The 17387-nt window shown below is 42.2% G+C and overlaps 1 protein-coding gene across 1 annotated transcript; it reads left to right on the top strand.

Annotated features, from left to right (window-relative positions):
- The first annotated feature begins 436 nt into the window (after positions 1–436).
- On the top strand, positions 437–1579 carry LOC117657765 (olfactory receptor 6X1-like). The gene has a single exon (XM_034405883.3). The coding sequence runs from the start codon at positions 449–451 to the stop codon at positions 1385–1387; it is 939 nt and encodes a 312-aa protein (XP_034261774.3). The 5' UTR covers positions 437–448; the 3' UTR covers positions 1388–1579.
- The last annotated feature ends 15808 nt before the right edge of the window (positions 1580–17387 follow it).

Below are 17387 nucleotides of genomic sequence, written 5' to 3'. Positions count from 1 at the left end.
GGCTGGAGGGTTGGATTAGATGACCAACAAGGTCCCTTCCAACTTTGTTAATCTGTTAATCTATTTTATCCTATTCCCTGTTGTTCTGTTCTACCCTACCCTACCCTACCCTACCCTACCCTACCCTACCCTACCCTACCGTACCCTACTCTGTTATAAGGATTTTGGTTTCTGGGAGAAAAACCCATAGTCATTAGCACTGATGATGTTATCTAATTGGTATTGAAATGTTTGCAAGAAAAGAACCAAGCTCAGAAAGCACCAAGAACATCCAAGTTCAACCCTGAGCTATAGATAAGTTTGGACTATTGGCCAAATGCAGATCTTCCTCAGTCTAATAAGGAAACTTTTTTCTGTTGCAATGTTTTGGAGTTGAATTACTGAAACCTTTGCAAAACACTAACATCTGGGTCATTGTTCTCTTGTACAGCTGCAGAGATCGCAGGGAATGGATCTGAGCAATTGTACCCAAGTGACTGAATTCGTCCTTCTTGGCTTTCCACGCATTTCTGGAATGAACATCACTTTGTTTACAGTCATCCTCCTGCTCTACATTTTGTCCATCTCAGGTAATGGTTTCATCATAATCATCGTAAGAGTTGATCGTCAACTCCAGAAGCCAATGTACTTCTTCCTTAGCAACCTCTCTTTCCTCGAGATATGGTACACCACCGTTTTAGTCCCCAAAATGTTGGCCAATCTGCTGTCATCCAAGACCACCATCTGCTTCTACTGCTGCATGGCGCAATCCTATTTCCACTTTCTCTTGGGCATCACAGAATTTTACATCCTCACGGTCATGTCGTTCGACCGGTATCTGGCCATCTGCCAGCCGTTAAGATACCCCACCATCATGACTACCGGTGTTTGCTTTCAGCTCGCCTTGGCTGCGTGGTTCGGGGGCTTCTGTACCATCCTTCTCCAGACCGTGTTGGTGGTGAGACTGCCTTTCTGCCATTCCAACGTGGTCAACCATTTTTATTGTGACATTGGGCCCTTGTTGAAAATCTCCGGGGGTCATACCGATCTTATCGAAGCCCTGGGCTTTCTGATTTCAGTAGCTGTCATCTTGACGTCCCTGCTCCTGAATGTGATTTCTTACACCTTCATCATTTCCGCTATTCTCCGCATCCCGTCGGCCAGCGGAGGGCGGAAAGCTTTCTCCACTTGCGCCTCCCATCTGACGGTGCTCAGCATCTTGTACGGGGCTGTCCTTTTCATCTACCTGAGACCTTCTGCGGCACGTTCCTCATTCAACCTTAACAAGGCCGTCTCCATGCTGAACACAGTCATCGCCCCTGTGCTCAACCCTTTCATCTACACCATCAGAAACAACGACGTCAAAACGGCATTGAGGAAGGTGTTGCGATTATCGGAGGGCAAATGAACTTCCCCTCCATTGTAAATGCTGGGTTGCGATGCAAAAGATTTGAAAGGGAGGCCCCGATGGCGGGAACAGCCTAATTTTAAATGTATTTTATTTTGAAATAATGCCATATGAAATCTGTACCTTTTTATAATGTTGGCTGATGGAGTTTGCTGAGAAATCTGTTGGATGAAGAATCCAGTAAACAGTTTCAACACCACCTGGGTTTAAGATCCTTCCTTCCTTCCTTCCTTCCTTCCTTCCTTCCTTCCTTCCTTCCTTCCTTCCTTCCTTCCCTCCCTCCCTTACTTTCCTTACTTTCCTTACTTTCCTTACTTTCCTTTCAATTCCCTCCCTCCCTCCCTCCCTTTCCTCCCTCCCTCCTTCCCTCTCTCCATTTTAAGTCAATATTGACTCCTGAAAAGTGCTTGGCAAAAGCTCATTGCTTTCCTCCTAGAGATGAAAGAGAATGACTGGCCCAAGGTCACCCAGCTGATTTTGTGCCTATGACAGAACTAGAACTCACAGTCTCCTGGTCGCTAGCCTGATTCCTTTGCCATTACACCCTTCTGGCTGTCACTTTTTAGATCAGCAAATATTAGCTCATTTTCATGAGCGAACCAGAGATAGAGAAAAGCTAAATCATCTAGAGCAGTGGTCCCCAACCCCCGGTCCACGGACCGGTGCCGGGCCGTGGAGTACCTGGCACCGGGCCGCGCAGCGGCCGGGGGACATGAACGCTGCAGCGCAAAGGCTCCTGGGCCGTGCCCCCACCCCTGCGCGCGCTCAGCGGGCCGCGGCGATAAAAAGGTTGGGGACCACTGATCTAGAGGGAAGAGTAAGAGAATCAACATCCAAGCCGAGTAAGTCTTACACTTAGGCAAGAAAAACCCAGAGTACACATAGAGACTGGGTGAAACCAGTCTTAATAGCAGCAACTGTGAGAGGGATCTTGGAGTCTTAATGGACAACCAGTTAAATATGAGCCAGCAGTGTGCAGTGGCAGCCAAAAAAGCCAATGCAATCCTAAATTGCATTAACAGAGGGATACAATCAAGATCAAGTGATGTACTAATACCACTCTATAAAGCCTTAGTAAGATCACACCTAGGATACTGCATCCAGTTTTGGTCACCACACTATAAAAAAGATGTTGAGAGTCTAGAAAGAGTGCAGAGAAGAGCAACCAGGATGATTGGGGCAGTGGTGAAATGTAAAATTTGTTACTACCGGTTCTGTGGGTGTGGCTTGGTGGGGGGGTTATATGACTGGGTGGGCATGGGCAACTTTTTTTTTTTACTTTTTTACTTTAAGAAGTTGCAGAAAAAACAATGCTTTTAAAAGCCTCTGACGATCAGGCAACTCAGCTGGGATTGCCAGAGGCTTTTAAAGGCATTTTTTTTTCTACAACCTCTTCAGCTGAAGAGGTTGTAGAAAAACGCTTTTAAAAGCCTCTGACGATCCTAGCTGAGTCGCGCAATCATCAGAGGCTTTTTTTTTTACTTTTAAAAGCATTTTTTTCAGCCGAACAGGTTGTAGAAAAAATGCTTTTAAAAGCCTCTGACGATCCTAGCTGAGTCGCGCAATCATCAGAGGGTTTTTTTTTTACTTTTAAAAGCATTTTTTTCAGCTGAAGAGGTTGTAGAAAAAAAAATGCCTTATGATTGCGCAGCTCAGCTGGACATGGAGGGGGCAGGGATTTTTGCTACTGCATCGGGCGATCCAGTCCGAACCGGGAGCATTTCACCCCTGATTACTGGACTGGAGATTAAAACATATGAAGAACGATTGCAGGAACTGGGCATGGCTAGTCTAGTGAAGAGAAGGACCAGGGAGACATGATACCAGTCTTCCAATATTTGAGGGGCTGCCACAGAGAGGAAGGATTCCAGCTATTTTCCAAGGCACCCAAAGGCCAGTCAAGGAACAATGGACGGAAACTGATCAAGGAGAGCCTTGATAGTACAGTGGTTTAGTGCACCCTGTCATTAACACAGCTGCCTGCAATTTCTGCTGGTTCGAATCTCTCCAAGGCTCAAGGTTGACTCAGTCTTCCATCCTTTCTAAGGTAGGTGAAATGAGGACCCAGTTTGTGGGGGCAATAAGCTGACTTTGTATAAAATATACAAAAGAATGAAGGCTATTGCTTAACGCATTGTAAGCCGCCCTGAGTCTCCGGAGAAGGGCGGCATATAAATCATTTTTTTTTTTTAAAAAAAAAGGAGAGATTCAATCTAGAAATAAGGATAAATGTTCTGACAGTGAGAACAATTAATGGAACAGAAGTTGCCTTCAGAAGTTGTGGGAGCTTCATCACTGGAAGCTTTCAAGAAGACACTGGACTGCCATCTGTCAAAAGTGGTGTAGGGTCTGCTTGGGCAGGGGGTTGGACTAGATGACCTACAAGGTCCCTTCCAACTCTTTTAATCTGTATCTAAGTGGAGAGGCTATTTCTGGAAGTGTGAGAAATATTTCTCGGAGGGCTTAAGAAGAATTTTTGTGTTCTGAGGGGAGAAAGAAACATTGCATACCTTAACAAGAAATGAGGTTCTGTAAAAGTACAGTGAGGACATCTTGTGGTTGAAAGAAGTATAACAAGGCAATGTTATAAATAAATAAATAATAAAATGCCATCTCTGAACATGGACTTTCTATTGATACTTCTCATGGTCAATGAGTCCAGTGCAATGCTGTTTTTTTAATGGAATCATCATCAAATTTGTTGTTGTTTGGACTGAATTAAGGAACTAAAATGTCGCATTATTTAACGCAAATCTGACATACCGCAGCTAAATATAAATGAGGTCACCCTATCCATACTTAATAATAATAATAATCAGAATAGAGCTGGAAGGGACCTTGGAGGTCTTCTAGTCCAACCCCCTGCTCAAGCAGGAAACCCTATGCCATTTCAGACAGGTGGCTGTTCAGTCTTTTCTTAAAAACCTCCAGTGATGAAGCACCCACAGTGTCTGGTGGCAAGCTGTTCCACTGATTAATTGTCTTCACTGTTAGGAAGTTTCTCCTTTAATTCCAGGTTGCTTCTCTCCTTGATTAATTTGATTAGTCTCCATCCATTGCTTCTTGTCCTGTCTCCAGGTGCTTAGGCCCCCTCTTCTTTGTGGCGTCCCGTCAAATCCTGGATCTATCATGTTATCCCTGGTCCTTCTTTTCTCTAGACTGGCCATACCCTATTTATTTATTTATTTGGAAATTTATATTGCCACCTCTTTGCACATGACGACTCAAGGCAGTTTATAAGAATATTATATCTATCTATCTATCTATCTATCTATCTATCTATCTATCTATCTATCTAAAGAATTGTCCTAAAGATGCGAGTTCCAGGTATAGTTATAGAAGAGGCGATAGACATCACGATCTCCGGAACGTTTAAAAGTTTTAAAAATTTTATTTTAAAACTTGTGCTAAGCTTTCGTTGGCCCCTACCGACTTCGTCAGAGTATCTTCAATGGTGATTTTATACTCTGACGAAGTCGGTAGGGGCCGACAAAAGCTTAGCACAAGTTTTAAAATAAAAAATTATAAACTTTTAAACGTTCCGGAGATCGTGATATATATATATAGGTCTTTGGTTATTCGGGTCTTCTCCCACGTAAAATTGAAGGTTTCTTGGCGACGTTTTGACGAAGTCTCATTCGTCATCTTCAGGCTGGTGTTCTCGGCTTCGTGCTTCCAGGAGAACGAAGCCGAGAACACCAGCCTGAAGATGACGAATGAGACTTCGTCAAAACGTCGCCAAGAAACCTTCAATTTTACGTGGGAGAAGACCCGAATAACCAAAGACCTACATACAAACACCCGCGAAAACCTGAGAAAACATATATATATATATATATATATATATATATATATATATATATATATAACAATATAAAAACAGTAAAACTAATCAAAGAGAGAATAATAAATTAATAAAATACCAATATACTGTTCTGCAACTGTTCTTCATATGTTTTTGTCTCCAGGCCCTTAATCAGGGGTGGGATTCAGCCGGTTAGGATCAGTTCGGGCGAACTAGATGTTGTTGTGGCCCGTCAGCGGCCTGTGCAGTTAGTAGCTGATTCCGACAGCGAGGAGGCTGGTGTGGTGCTGCGCCAGCAGCCTGTGCAGCTGGCGCTCGAGTCAGACAATGAGGAGGCTGGAGAAGATGTGTTACCAGAGGTGGGGATTCAGCCAGGGCCTTCAGAACCTCCAGAAGCTCCCATGAGTGAAGAGGAAGAAGAGGAGGAGCCTCTTCTCAATGCATGAGCGCACAGAGGTGTTAAAAGGCAGGAGTGGCTCCTCAGGAGGAGGTCTCCTTGAGAGCAAGGCTTGGGGCTAATTGGCCACTCCCTAGCCTATTTAAGAAAGGATGATGACTGATGCAATTTGCAGGAAACAACTTCGTTCATATTCCTTCGTGTCTTGATTACAGAAACGTTTGATTCGGCTCTTGTTTCTCTCTTGTCAGTTTTCCTGCAAATTGCTTCTGGGCATTCTGCCAACCACACTAAGATTACGGTTATCTGAAATACTGTGACTCAGAATTGAGTTATTATTCTTTGGATCCTTGTCAGCTGTTAATGAAGTTAAATTAACAGCCCTTGTTCAGAAAAGACTGATTTAAACTGTACTTGTGTTCGAACAACTACTAAGAAAGCTCCTTCCGTCGGGACCTGAAGACTTGGCTGTTCAAGCAAATAGGCTGACTCTGATTCTGGGTTTTATTATTTATTATTTATTAGTTAATTTGATTTAAAATGGGATTTTGTTGTACATGTTTTTAACTTGTGTTCGCCGCCCTGAATCCTTCTGGAGAAGGGCGGCATATAAATACATGAAATAAATAAATAAATAAATAAATTAGTAGTCCTTAATTAGTAAACTAAGGTTTGTACAGACTTTGTGTGTGCTGGGTTCTTTGGGGTCCATAGCTGGGGGAGAACAGATGTTAACTTTAATCTGGTTCGCTGAACTGGTTGTTCCAAGGACTGGCTGACCTGCCCATCTCACCCATTCCCTCCCAGGAATCTCAATGCAGCTTACCTGTTTTGGACGCCAGGTAAGTGCAGGGTCCACACAGAGGCTCTGGGAGGGTGAAAAGTACCCGAAGTACTGGAAGTCCAGAAATGGGCACATTTCCAGCCTCTGAAGGGCCTCTGGTGCCCGGGGGAAGCTGTTTTCGCATTCCTGGAGGGTCCAGGAAAGCCTCCGGAGCCTGGGGAGGGTAAAAATGCACCCCTTGCCATGGTGCAGCAGGCTGAGTAGGCCACACCCCCATAACCACACCCACCCAGCAACCAGGCAGCGAATCGGTTGCTGAAATTTTTCAATCCCACCCCTGTCCTTAGTTGCTCTTATTTGAACTTTTTCCAAAGTCTCCTCATTATAGCAGAATTGGGGGTTCTGTTGTCCTCCAAAAGCTGTTGAACTCTTAGCAGCTCTAGTGCATTAAGAAGTGAATATTTAATCCACCAACATCTGGATGACTACATGTTCCCTGTCCTGATGCTTGGTGACAAAAATGAGCTCATGTCACAATACATGTTAACCGCTTGATGGCAGCAAAAGCTTAAGAAGAGAAATTGTGGGGGAGGGGAACAGACTATCCTTTATAATTTACGCAAAACCACAGTAAGTATCAGAATTATACTTGTTTGGGCTGCATTTATTATTTTGTCTCTTGCTATCGTTCTCAGTTTCAGTAAGCTGTGGATGGGTTTCGTTTCTTGGGAGGTTGGGCTGCTGTTTCGGTTCATTGCTCTTGGTGGCGCTCTTGCACTATGCAAGACAGAACATTCAAGGTAAAACTAGACTAGAGAAAGTGACTTTTGATCATGGAAGGGGGCCGTTTTCTATTGCTAATAGAAAGAGAAGAAGAGGAACGAAAGTTACGGGGCTCTAGCTCAACCGTGGTATATGAAACTCAAGTTCCTTTCGTTTCTTCTTGCTTGCAAAGCTTTCAAACCAAAAGACTTAGAACCCAACTGTATATTATAGGTTCATGGTGGCTATTTGGAAGCATTCAGAGGACACACAAAAAATTATTTTTGACTGTTTCTTCTAAGAGTAAGGCCAGGAGCCACTAAACAGGACTCAGATACTAAAATAAGTATCTAATTGCAACCTGACCAGAAGCTGAGTTCTCCAAGAGGTTTGACTGGAATGGAATGGAATGGAATGGAATGGAATGGAATGGAATGGAATGGAATGGAAGTGAAAAGGGCCACCCGTCCTTTAAATTTATCAACAATAATGATCGGATCTCTAGGTCTAAAGCCACCTATGTAAGCAAGTCCTGTCTCAGTGGGTTGAGTTGTCCAATGTATATGATGTCGGTTAATATTATATCCAGAAGCCAAACATTCTAAGGTTACAGAAGTTCCTGGAACTGCCGTTGCTTCTTTGGGTTGAGTTAAAGTATTGGATTCCAAAGAGCCTGCTAAAAGAAAGATAAGACAAAAACAGGGAAACAAGGCATTTTGTTTTAAAGTTTAAGTTTTAAATATTTTTTAATTTTCCAGTCCAAATGTCTTTTTTTCCTATGCACCCTTGATTTTGTTTGTTTGTTTTATGTTTGTTTGTTTTATTAAATTTATATACCGCCCTACTCCCGAAGGACTCAGGGCGGTGAACAGGCACAGAATAAAATACATAAATACAAAAGTTAGAAACATAATTAAAACCAAATTAAATAATTTAGCCCAAGATAATTAAAAATCCCAATAATTTAAAACAAATTAAAATTTCAATTTAAAAATTTAAAAGAAAGGGGAAAAAATTAGGCCAGGCCGGCTTGCTGGAATAGGAGGGTCTTAAGAGCACGGCGGAAAGTGCACAGATCCGGAATCCTCTGTATCTCCGGGGGGAGCTCGTTCCAGATAATGGGTGCCCCCACAGAGAAGGCCCTCCCCCTGGGGGCCGCCAGTCGACACTGTTTGGCTGACGGCACCCGGAGGAGCCCCTCTCTATGAGAGCGTACCGGACGGTGGGAGGCTGTTTGTGGTAGTAGGCGGTCCTGTAAATAACCAGGTCCTAAGCCATGGAGCACTCTAAAGGTGGTAACCAAAACCTTGGAGCGCACCCAGAAGACCACTGGGAGCCAGTGCAGCTCGCTCAGGAGAGGTGTCACACGGGAGCGCCATGTTGCTCCCATAACCACCCGCGCAGCCACACTCTGCGCCAGTTGGAGCCTCCGAGTGCTCCTCAAGGGGAGCCCCATGTAGAGAGCGTTACAATAGTCCAGGCAGGAGGTGACGAGGGCATGAGTGACTGTGTGTAGGGAGTCCCGATCCAGAAAGGGACGCAACTGGCGAATCAGAACCTGATGAAAAATCCTCTCAGTCATGGCCCATCATTAAAAATCATATATGAATTCCAAATGAGTAGAGTAGAGTAGAGTAGAGTAGAGTAGAGTAGAGTAGAGTAGAGTAGAGTAGAATAGAATAGAATAGAATAGAATAGAATAGAATAGAATAGAATAGAATAGAATAGAATAGAATAGAATAGAATAGCAGAGTTGGAAGGGACATTGGAGGTCTTCTAGTCCAACTCCCTGCTTAGGCAGGAAACCCTACAGCACTTTGGACAAATGGTTATCCAACATGGAGTCCTTTAAGAAGAGACTGGACAGCTAATTGTCTGAAATGGTATAGAGTCTCCTGCTTGAGCAGTGGGCTAGACTACTAGAAGACTTTCCAAGGTCTATTCTTTTGTCTTAGTGTAGGAATCCAAATAATAATAATAATAAATCCTATGTATATAATTCTCCAGTGTATTCTTGAATAAGGACTGTCACCTTTCTGGATAAGAGGTTCCATCAACAAAGTATTATTATTGTGATTTTTCCCCAATATTTCATGGGAATCTTTCCTTCTCTGACTTAAATCCATAACTTCATGTCTAGCACTCTGGAATGACAAAGAACACGCCATCTTCTGGATGGCATTCTTCTCCAAAGATGAAACATGACCAGATCTTCTGGTTGATCTCTGTAGGACTTTACTTGTCTCCTCATGGTCCTTCTTAGAATCTATTCCAGTTTGTTGAATAGGACATTATAAAGTTTGTTGCTGAAAACATGTGCATGTGCTTGAGAAAATAAACTCTAACCAAAATGCTGTGGTTTGAAATAAGCAGTGGTTTCAAAATCCTATGTATCAGAAAGGAAACATTCTTCAGCAGTCCTGCACAATTGAAACTGTCTTTGTGGCATCTCTCTGCAGAAACCATCTGTGGAATATGTAACAGAAATCTGTTTGCAAAACTAAAACTATAAGATCAACTTCTTATCAGATCAGCTTCCAAATATTGGGAAGACTTAAGGGGGAAAAAAAGGACTTTAAAAATAAAAATCCAACCATTCATTTCACAGGATAAATAATGAAACTTCCCCCCACCCCAAGTTTTTAATTTTTTAAATTTTTTACAAGCATATCAATGAGTTAACAGTGTGGCACCTCAATGTCTTACATTTTAGTACAAATAAAATAATATTCATCATATTTACTACAGTTGACAAGCTTACATAGTTCTGGTAATAGTACACATATTTTTCGTTGAATTATAATCTTTCATTATTTAGTTATTCAATATGTCAATACGTTATTTTAATGCCAATCACCATATTCTGAGTGTCATTCCTTTGACTACAAATAGAATATTAATAATCATATTTATATACATTTAACAGACTTATATGGTTCTTATAGTAATACACATTTTGATGTTAAATTATAATCATCCATTATTTAATTATTCAATATTTCAGCATATTATTTTTATGCCAATCAGCATATTGTTCAAATATTCTTAATACTACCATTGTTCAAATTCTGATTTCCCCTCTTATTATTAAAGACGTGTGTTCCATTAATCCCCCTCTCTCTAGTTTCCATCCCTTTTCTAACTTTTAATTATGCCACTATTATATTTAAAAATATCCATACGATAAGTAATGAAACTTGATGATGACTATTAGTGGCTTATCGTCATGGTATTAGCAAAGTGATATAAATCTGTGAACTAGTAGGAACTGACCACTGTTACCACTAAACATTGTGTGTGCTTCAAAAAGCTGGAGGTTTCTAAAAAGAGATTGGACAACTATTTATCTAAAATAGTATAGGGCAGTGATGGCTAACCTTTTTGCCATCGTGTGCCAAAAGCGGGGGGAGCGTGGGGGGGTCGCGTGCACGTGACTCCCCTGCTTTTGGCATGTGATGGCACGGTGGGCCCAGTAGGCCTGTTTTTTGCTCTCCCCAGGCTCCGGAGCCTTTCTAGGAGCCTGGGGAGGGCAAAAATGACCTTTCCCATCCCCCTGGATAGGCTGTTTCTGGCCTCCGGAGGGCCTCTGGGGGTTGGGGAAGGCCGTTTTCACCCTCCCCAGGCTCCTAGAAAGGCTCTGGAGCCTGGGGAGAGCAAAAAATCGGCCTTCCCCATCCCCCCGGAGGCCCTCTGGAGGCGGAACCAACCTGCTTCCTGACTTCCGGTGGGCCCAGAAGACCCGAAAGTTAGCTGGCCGGCATGCACATGTGCACTCGAGCTGAGCTCACGTGCCCACCGATATGATGGCACGCGTGCCATAGGTTCACCATCACGGGTATAGGGTTTCTTGCTTGAAGAGCGGGTTGGACTAGAAAATCTCCAAGGTCCCTTCCAACTCTCTTATTCTATTAGTCTGCTATTCTGTTCTTCTCCTTCTCCTTCTCCTTCTCCTTCTCCTTCTCCTTCTCCTTCTCCTTCTCCTTCTCCTTCTCCTTCTCCTTCTCCTTCTCCTTCTCCTCTCAGAAGGATAGGAGAGGTTGAGGGAGAAGCCTACAAGAACACTAAGAAGGGAAAGGGAAGTTCTTCCCCTCTGCCCTAGTATTGTTAAAAGGGATTGTGTTTTCTTCTTGGAAAAGCAGTCCAGACCAGAACCATATGGAGATAGGCAAGAGCCAAGAAAAGAAGGGAAATTTCTGAAATGCAAAATTATTTCCTCATCCTGGAATATGTGAGAACATGCAAATGATCAACTGATTTGGTCATTGTAAATATGTCATCCTTACAACTTGAACCCAAGGCAAATACTGATGTGATATTACAGGATGGGCTGGTTTCCTTACATTTACCCGCTTCTTCTATGTTTGCCTGGTGAGTAACAACTACAGGTATTGTGCAAAATTATCCAAAACTGGTATGAAATGGAACATTCCTAATTCTGAAGAAGGAGAATCACAGCAACCAAAGATTAATTTTTTTTCATTAAATGTATTTGATGATAAATATTATGTATGAAGATATTTACTGTTGTCCCTCTGAAATACATAATTTTGGTGCAGAATGATAAGATGAACCTCCCTGAGTCTTTCAGATGTTGCTTGGATTTCACCATTTTAATTTTGAACTATTCTAAGCAATCTATCTTTGAACTCTGGTGCTGGAGAAGACTCCTGCAAGTCCCTTGGACTGCAAGGTGATCAAACCAGTCAGTCCTAGAGGAGATCAACCCTGACTGCTCTTTTGAAGGCCAGATCCTGAAGATGAAACTCAAATACTTTGGCCACCTAATGAGAAGGAAGGACTCACTGGAGAAGAACCTAATGCTGGGAAAGATTGAGGGTAAAAGAAGAAGGGGACGACAGAGAATGAGGTGGCTGGATGGAGTCACTGAAGCAATTGGTATGAGTTTAAATGGACTCCAGAGGATGGTAGAGGACAGGAAAGTTTGGAGGAATGTTGTCCATAGGGTCGCGATGGATTGGACACAACTTCACAACTAACAACAACAACAAATGAAGATATTTACTGTTGTCCCTCTGAAATACATAATTTCAGAGCAGAATGGCAGATGGCTGTGATAAGATTAACCTCCCTGAGTCCTTCAGAATTTGCTTGAGTTTCACCATTTTAATTTTGAACTATCCTAAACAATCTATACATCTGTAACTCTTGTGAAATCCTGAATTGAGAATTCCATAATTCTCAACTGAAATGAGCTTTATCTGCTCATTGAAACTGCTACAGCCTTGTTTCCGATTCTGTGACAACAGTCATAGAAGCCTATGTAGAAATGTGGGAAGATGTCTTTTTTTTCCATATTCCAAAATCTTTTCCAATATACACTAGTCTTTTTTAATCGGGACAGCATATACCAAAGACAAATTCCTTCTGTGTCCAATCACACTTGGCCAGTAAAGAATTCTATTCTATTCTATTCTATTCTATTCTATTCTATTCTATTCTATTCTATTCTATTCTATTCTATTCTATTCTACTCTACTCTACTCTACTCTACTCTACTCTACTCTACTCTATTCATTTGGAATTAATATATGATTTTTAATGACGGGCCAAATTCAAGGGTGCATAGGAAAAAAAGACATTTGGACTGGAATATTAAAAATATTTAAAACTTAAACTTTAAAACAAAATGCTTTGTTTCCCTGTTTTTGTCTTATCTTTCTTTTAGCAGGCTCTTTGGAATCCAATACTTTAACTCAACCCAAGGAAGCAATGGCAGTTCCAGGAACTTCTGTAACCTTAGAATGTTTGGCTTCTGGATATGATATTAACCGACATCATATACATTGGACAACTCAACCCACTGAGACAGGACTTGCTTACATAGGTGGCTTTAGACCTAGAGATCCGATCATTATTGTTGATAAATTTAAAGGACGGGTGGCCCTTTTCACTACTGGTTCTACAAGCAAATTGAGGATCGATGGTCTAACAGCTGAAGATACGGCTCACTATTATTGTGCGAGAGGAGCTGCCCACAATAACACAGGGCAATCTTTCCTTTGTACCAAATCCATTCTGAGACTGCAAATACTCAACAGAGTATTTCTCAACAACAGGTGGTCTCCCATTTCCCCTTCCTATTCAGGGCCTACTTTGAAGAGACTTCGCTGAACACAGTTTGAGCAATAAATCAGGCAAAAAAAAAATCTCAACTATTGGTTATGACTGAAGGATGGAGAAATTGTGTCGGTCTGTAGTCCTTTCCCTTCAACAGAACTACTATTATATTAAATACAAAATCCCCTGTTTTATGAAGAAAAGGAATATAGGAGCATCAAGGTTCCCTCAAATGAGAGTGGTGCCAAGAGGTGGAGATTTCGCCTGATGATCAGGAGGCTGTGAGTTCAATCCTAGGTAGAGGTAGATATTTCTCTCTCTCAGCACACTGGGAATATGTGTGCTAAACAAAATTGTGCATTGGCGACAGGAAGAGCATCCGTCCATTAAAACACTCTGCTATCTCCATTCAGTGGACCAGACTGCACCCTGCAAGGGATTATGGGGTTGTTAAAAAATGATGATGAAGATTTCCTCAATTAACGATCAACCTATAGTGGAACTACTACTACTTCTTCTTCTTCTTCTTCTTCTTCTTCTTCTTCTTCTTCTTCTTCTTCTTCTTCTTCTTCTTCTTCTTCTTCTTCTTCTTCTCCTCCTCCTCCTCCTCCTCCTCCTCCTCCTCCTCCTCCCCATCTTCTACTCTACTCCACATCTCCTCTTCCCTTACCCCTCCTGCTTTACCCCTCCTCTTTATCCTCCCCCTTTTTCTTCTTTCCGTTCTTCACCACCTTCAATTTGTGAATCAGCAGTATATAAGTTGAAATGACCAATGTGTTAAGTGAATCACATGGTAGCTAAGTGAATTTGGATTGCCCTGTTCACTTTGCTTGTTGGAAGCATGCTGGGAAAATCGCAAATACTGATTCCATGACCTGGGATGCTGCAATCATCATAAATACATGTCTGTTGCCTGAATTTTGATCATACCATGTACCCTCATGAATTCAAGAACTGGTCTTAAGCACAAAGACCAGATTTTTGTCAGAAACATCCTAAATTCACTTAGCAGTCATTTGCGTTTCGATGACAACCTGCATTTTATTCTTTGTTTTTTTTAAAAAGCTTTCATTTAGTTTACATCAGTGGTGGGTTGCTCCCGGTTCGGTCCGGTTCGGCCGAGCCAGTAGCGGTGACGATATGACATCACCGAACCGGTTCTCCCCCCCCCACGTTATTCTTACCTTTTATTTGGTCCCATCCCCAATCTATTGCTGCCTCCTGAGTCCCAGCTGATGACTAGAGGGAAAAAAACTGTTTAAACTCTTGCTGCGGGGCTTCAAAGAGCCGTCCTACAGCTGATCAGTGTTAAAAGCAAACAAATGAGTCGGGTTGTAAGTGCGAGGATTGGTCGTAAGTGCGAGGACCTTCCAGAAATGACTCTGACCAGCTAGCCACGCCCACCTAATCACATGACCTCCAAGCCACACCCACAAAATAACCCACGCCCACAGAACCGGTAGTAAAAAAATTTAGAACCCACCCCTGGTATACATATATCCACATCTAAGTATATAGATAGAAGGCTGAACCAGATGAGAACTGGGGGAAGTGTGGAATATTATAAGTGATAGAAGAAAATTATAACAATTAACATCATGAAGTTCTTGTTTCTGCACTAATATGAGAAAAAATTGCCATATAAGTAGAGAGACAGATATAAAATTCAAATGAGAGGAGGAAGAACATTTCTGAAATGCAAACTAATTTGTATGTCATGGATTATATACGAATTAGCTGTCAAACTTTCCAATTGTTCAAATAGAGGACCTTACATCCCGGAATTCAAAGGAAAGATCCACCTGACATTATGAGATACTTCAATTATATCTGCTTTGCCATTTTGCTGTTTTTGGATGGTGAGTAACCATGTTTTGTTTCATCAGTTCAATATATTTCCCAATAAATGTTATGATTCTTTTGTAATGAAATACAAATTGGAACTAAAATACAGCAAAGGTCTTGTCTCATCTCCAGTGTGTAGTTCTTCAAAAAAAAAAAAATTAAAAAAACCCACCAATTTTTCCCACTTCTTCTTTTTCCATGATTTAAATATCTTTCCCCACATAGATCTAAGTATCTATGCTAAGTAAATTTAACGCAGAAAAGTATGATTAATAGTGTTGTCCAACCTTGGCAACTTCTACCTGTATAGACTTCAACTCCCAGAATTCTCAGCCTTACTTTCCGGTGACTTCTGGGGCTTGAAATCCCCACATCTGGAAGATTGCTAAGGTTTGGAAATAGTTGTTCTTGAGATTTTTCATATTGCATTGAATCTGAGAGCGAGATGGAAAACATGGACAGAATATGAATTCAGAAAGAAAGTGATGGGGTGTAATCTTTCTGCATTTGTAATCTTTTAATGTCCTTATGTGGTATAGGGTTTCCTGCCTAAGCAGGGGGTTGGACTAGAAGACCTCCAAGGTCCCTTCCAACTCTATTATTCTAAGCCGTTGTAAGACATTCTAAGCTTGGGTGGGGATTGGACTAGATAGCCTACAAGGTCCCTTCTAACTCTGTAATCTGTTAACCTGTTTTATGTCGTTCTTTATTAACAGGTATTTCTGCCACTATTACTTTGACCCAGCCTCCTGAAGCATTGGTACTTCCAGGAAGATCCATTACTCTGACTTGCACAGTGTCAGGATATAATATCAACAACCACCATCTTAGCTGGGTTCGTCAATCTAATGGCACAGAGCTTGTCTTTATCACATCCTTCAGGACTGGATATACCACATACACCGCCGATGAATTTAAGGGCCGTGTTACCCCTTCCACCAGCGGTTCGACAGCACAGCTAAAGATAGATGCTCTAAAAGTAGAAGATACTGCCATCTACTACTGCGCAAGATACACAATGACTTAATTTGGAAGTGTTGCTGCTCAATATCTTGTAGGAGGGCCCAACATATCTTCTTGATGGCATTTCCTCCCCCCTTTCCATGGTTACTTTCATTTCCTCATTTGAAGAGAGTTGGAGTCAATCACATGCTTTTTAGATTTCCTTCTTTTCACATCTGGGTACAAAAAGAAACAGATATTTTTGTCACACTTCATCAGCCATGCTGAGCTGAAAACCCAATGGTTGACTTCCTTATATCCTACCAGGTCAAAAATGGTTTTGGAGCTTCCACGATACTGATAAGAAAATGGTGGGAACCAGCGATGGGATTCAATTTTTTTTTTACTACCGGTTCTGTGGGCATGGCTTGGTGGGCGTGGCTTGGCTTGGTGGGAATGATACTGGAAGGGGAAGGATACTGCAAAATCCCCATTTCCTCCCCATTCCAGGGGGAAGGATACTGCAAAATCCCCATCCCACTCACCCGCTTTTCAGCTCCATTCTCCTGTGCAGGGCAACAAAAGAAGACCCAGACGATTCAGCTGGGAGGGTGGGGCCAGGTAGAGGTGGATTTTGCCTGTTCTCCAAACTACTCAAAATTTCCGCTACCGGTTCACCAGAACCGGTCAGAACCAGTTGAATACCACCTCTGGTGGGAACTCCTTTTGAGTGTTTTGTTGTGACTGGCAGGAAGGCCAAAGCTTGACTCCTCTTTGATTTGATCATGTGATCTCCCATTGAGTTCCATTACCTCCTGCAAGTTGCAATGGGATGAATATCAAAACGGTACCAATAGAGGAGAATATATGTAGCTCAGAATATATTGAACCGCAGAGTCCTTGGTGCTGTTTGGGTTTGGGCTTGCAGACATTTCATTATCCAACAAGGTAACATTTTTAGGGATAGGATTTTGAAGAACTAAAGATTGTTGGTTAGTTGTGGAATAAACAGTTCCCAGTTCTACATTCCCCTAATAAAAGAATAATGCCTCTTTCCCCCATTGTAAATCCAGGATAAGGAACTGCAACAGTTGTGGGTTCCTCCCAGTTCGGCCCAATTCGGCCGAGCTGGTAGCAATGACAATATGACATTACCGAACCGGTTCTCTTTGTTCGGGAGCTGGGCCCTCCCGCCCATCCCCCCGCGTTATTCTTACCTTTTATTTGGCACCGCCCCCCAATCTATTTGCTGCCTCCCGAGTCCCAGCTGATCGGCTAGAAGGAAAAAAACTGTTTAAACTCTTGCCATGGGACTTCAAAGGGCCGCACTACAGCTGATCAGTGTTAAAAGGCAGTGTGGTGGTGGACCAATGCGCTCAAAAAACGA

The sequence above is a fragment of the Pantherophis guttatus genome, chromosome 4 (assembly GCF_059756535.1).
Source record: "Pantherophis guttatus breed Tessera chromosome 4, ASM5975653v1, whole genome shotgun sequence".
Lineage (NCBI taxonomy): Eukaryota > Metazoa > Chordata > Lepidosauria > Squamata > Colubridae > Pantherophis > Pantherophis guttatus.
This window is presented reverse-complemented; position numbering and strand designations above follow the sequence as displayed.